General features: G+C 43.6%; 1 protein-coding gene across 4 annotated transcripts in view; it reads left to right on the forward strand.

The window, feature by feature from the left end:
- Positions 1-3,327, forward strand: part of CRYZL1 (crystallin zeta like 1) — a 34,196-nt gene that overhangs the window by 13,590 nt on the left and 17,279 nt on the right. For all 4 annotated transcript variants that reach the window (XR_009735512.1, XM_061412198.1, XM_061412272.1 and 1 more), the window contains exons 5-6: positions 209-253; positions 1,918-1,986. Coding sequence is in view for 3 of the 4 variants with exons in the window: in XM_061412198.1 (XP_061268182.1) it covers positions 209-253; positions 1,918-1,986 (114 nt within the window). In the remaining variant the exon portion in view is untranslated. The remainder of the gene's footprint in view (positions 1-208; positions 254-1,917; positions 1,987-3,327) is intronic.

The following is a 3,327-nucleotide window of genomic DNA, read 5'->3' on the forward strand; positions in this document are numbered from 1 at the left end:
CAACAACCGCACAGCCCAGATTTTGCAGAGAATCCACATTTGAAGTGTTACATCCTATGGTCCCTTGCAGACTGTCAGAATGTCCTAAAAGTTCTTTACCTTTTCTCTGAGTCAGTGACTTTTATCAATCTATGGCTTTTGAATTTTAATTATTATGTTATATTTAATAACCTCGTAATAATGATTATTAATTTTCTCCACATTTTAGTTGGAAGCAAGGTATCATTCTTTCAACCAGATGATGAAGTAGTGGGTAAGTTATAGGTCATAGTCTTATTTCAAGTCGTCTGTCTTACTATTGTCTCTTTTTTCTGTACAATTGCTAATGTTTACTGTGACCTTGCTTCATATACAAGTACTTACCTAAGATTTGGAATTTACTCTCAAGTATCCATTGATGAAGAGAATTGAGAGTTTGATCTCAATAGCAGAACATTTACAACTTTTCAGTATTTGGCTATAATGGGATAGAAAGAGACTTCCCTGGTGGCTCAGATGGTAAAGAATCCGCCTGCAGTGCAGGAAACCTGGGTTTCATCCCTAGGTTGGGACTATCCCCTGGAGGAGGGCATGGCTTCCCACCCCAGTATTCTTGCCTGGAGAATCCCATGGACAGAGGAGCCTGGCGGGCTGCAGTCCATGGGATTGCAAAGAATCGGATACAGCTGAGCAGCTGAGCTCACACAGGATAGAAAGGTGGCCACAGTTGTTGCTGCCCTTGGTGCAGCCCTTCCTGGACAGAAGCTCGGTCTATAATTAGACTGATGACTCCAGAGAAAGGAAGAGTCACAGGCCATCAACATGAAGACTACTGACTGACTTGGCTCTGCAGGTGCTCTTTTGTCCACATCCGAGTAAATTGTATGTAGCTGCTCCCTTACTACCCTCGTAAAACCAAAAATTTGCTGAAGACATTTATTCTTTTTTTTTTAACTCTATGGTTAATACCATTTTGCAAATATATTTCTTTATACTGTGTCCTAGACATTCATACACACAACTATGAAGTAGTTAAGAAGTAGTTTTTGAAGTTGCCATTTCTCTGTATATCATGCTTGAAGCTGTTAAGATAAATGTGTAGGAAAGTTTTCATCAGCTTTTAACAGAATTGCCTTTGATTTGGGCATTTTCTTTGAGAATTTATTATTTCCGTCTTTATTATCTGCCCAGGAGGGTGGGTAAGGGACTTCCCTGGGGGTCCCGTGGATAAGAGCGCACCTTGCAATGCAGGGGACAGCAGTTCGATCCCTGGTCTGGGAAGGTCCCACATGCCCAGGGGCAGCTGGGCCCAACTGCTGAGACTACCGAACCCTCACTCTAGAGCCCGCAACCGCAACTCCAAAGGCCCATGCACCGCATCTAAAGAGTAGCCCCTACTCACCGCAACTAGAGCAAGCCCGCGCACAGCACTGAAGACCAGTGCAGCGATAGATAAATAAAATTTTAAAAAGAAAAAAGAAGTCAGATGACATTGTACTATTCAAGATTCCGTTTGTAAGAGACCAAAAATAAAATCCAACTGGCTCAGGAGAAAATGGGATTTTACTGGAAGCGTACTGATGAATCCTATAGAACCAAACTCTGGGAAGGTTAGCCGTACATCAGGGGTCAGTTTAATGAGGAGCCCAGATGCCACCCCCATCTCTGACTTGGCTCTGTATGTCAGCCATCATCTCTGTCATCACACAGGTGAAAGAGGAAGAAGAAAAAGAAAGATGTAGTATAGGTATTATGGTGCTCATATCAGAAAATAAACTGTCCACTCTGCTTCTGTATTTCTGAAATCTCTCCTTACTAGTGGTGGAAGCTTCCTCAAAATTCCACTGAGGAAAATGTAGACTAATGCTTACTGGCCTCTCATTAGGAGTGAGTTCACTTTTAGATAGTTGCCCTTATGTTTCTCGTTTTAATTTTCAGGAATTCTGCCCCTGGATTCTGAAGACCCTGGACTTTGTGAGGCTGTTCGAGTCCATGAGCATTACTTGGGTATGTGGTTGTGCAGTGTTTTGGAGCTCACAAGTCTTACTTCCCAGGTGTGTGATTTTTATTAACAACACAGTTGCTTTGCATCTGCTGTGAGTGTGCCTAGGAAATAGCTATTGGGTGGCCGTCATTTGACTACTTCTAGCTTAAATTTTCGGAGAAGGCAATGGCACCCCACTCCAGTACTCTTGCCTGGAAAATCCATGGATGGAGGAGCTTGGTAGGCTGCAGTCCATGGGGTCTCTAAGAGTCGGACACAACTGAGCGACTTCACTCTGACTTTTCACTTTCATGCATTGGAGAAGGAAATGGCAACCCACTCCAGTGTTCTTGCCTGGAGAATCCCAGGGAAAGGGGAGCCTGATGGGCTACCATCTATGGGGTTGCACAGAGTTGGACACAACTGAAGTGACTTAGCAGCAGCAGCAGCAGCAGCTTAAATTTTCGGAGAAGGCAATGGCACCCCACTCCAGTACTCTTGCCTGGAAAATCCATGGACGGAGGAGCTTGGTAGGCTGCAGTCCATGGGGTCGCTAAGAGTCGGACACGACTGAGCGACTTCCCTTTCACTTTTCACGTTCATGCACTGGAGAAGGAAATGGCAACCCACTCCAGTGTTCTTGCCTGGAGAATCCCAGGGACAGGGAAGCTGAGTGGGCTGCCATCTATGGGGTTGCACAGAGTCGGTCACAACTGAAGCAACTTAGCAGCAGCAGCAGCAGCAGATTAAATTTTATATCTCTAAACTTTATTTTGAAACTGAACAGTGTTCCTACCTCTATATTTCCCTTACATTGTTCATGGTAAGAGGTTTGAAAAGCAGTTTCTCCCTTGGCTTTGAAATTATATCACTAATCAGAAGTTTTTACTTTTTTTTCTTTGTTATTAAAATTTTCATATGTATAAAATCTAGACAATACCTGTAGTCTGAGTCAGGAAAGACTCAAAACACTTATTTTTGGTTTCTGTTGTTAATATCCTTTGGCCAATATTCAATTTAACTTAAGTGCTAATTTTAAAATTTTCTTATCAGGTGGCCAAAGTATTGGTTTCAACTTCAGCATCAGTACTCATTGGAAGGAGGAGTCCTCACTGGAAGGACTGATGCTGAAGCTGAAACTCCAGTACTTTGGCCACCTGATGTGAAGAAATGACTCATTGGAAAAGACCCTGATGCTGGGAAAGATTGAAGGTGGGAGGAGAAGGGGATGACAGGATGAGATGGTTGGATGGCATCACCAGCTCGATGGTCATGAGTTTGAGCAAGCATCGGGAGTTGGTGAAGGACAGGGAGGCCTGGCGTGCTGCAGTCCATGGGGTCAAAAAAATAAACAACTGAGCAAC

Source organism: Bos javanicus, chromosome 1 (assembly GCF_032452875.1).
Source record: "Bos javanicus breed banteng chromosome 1, ARS-OSU_banteng_1.0, whole genome shotgun sequence".
Classification (NCBI taxonomy): domain Eukaryota; kingdom Metazoa; phylum Chordata; class Mammalia; order Artiodactyla; family Bovidae; genus Bos; species Bos javanicus.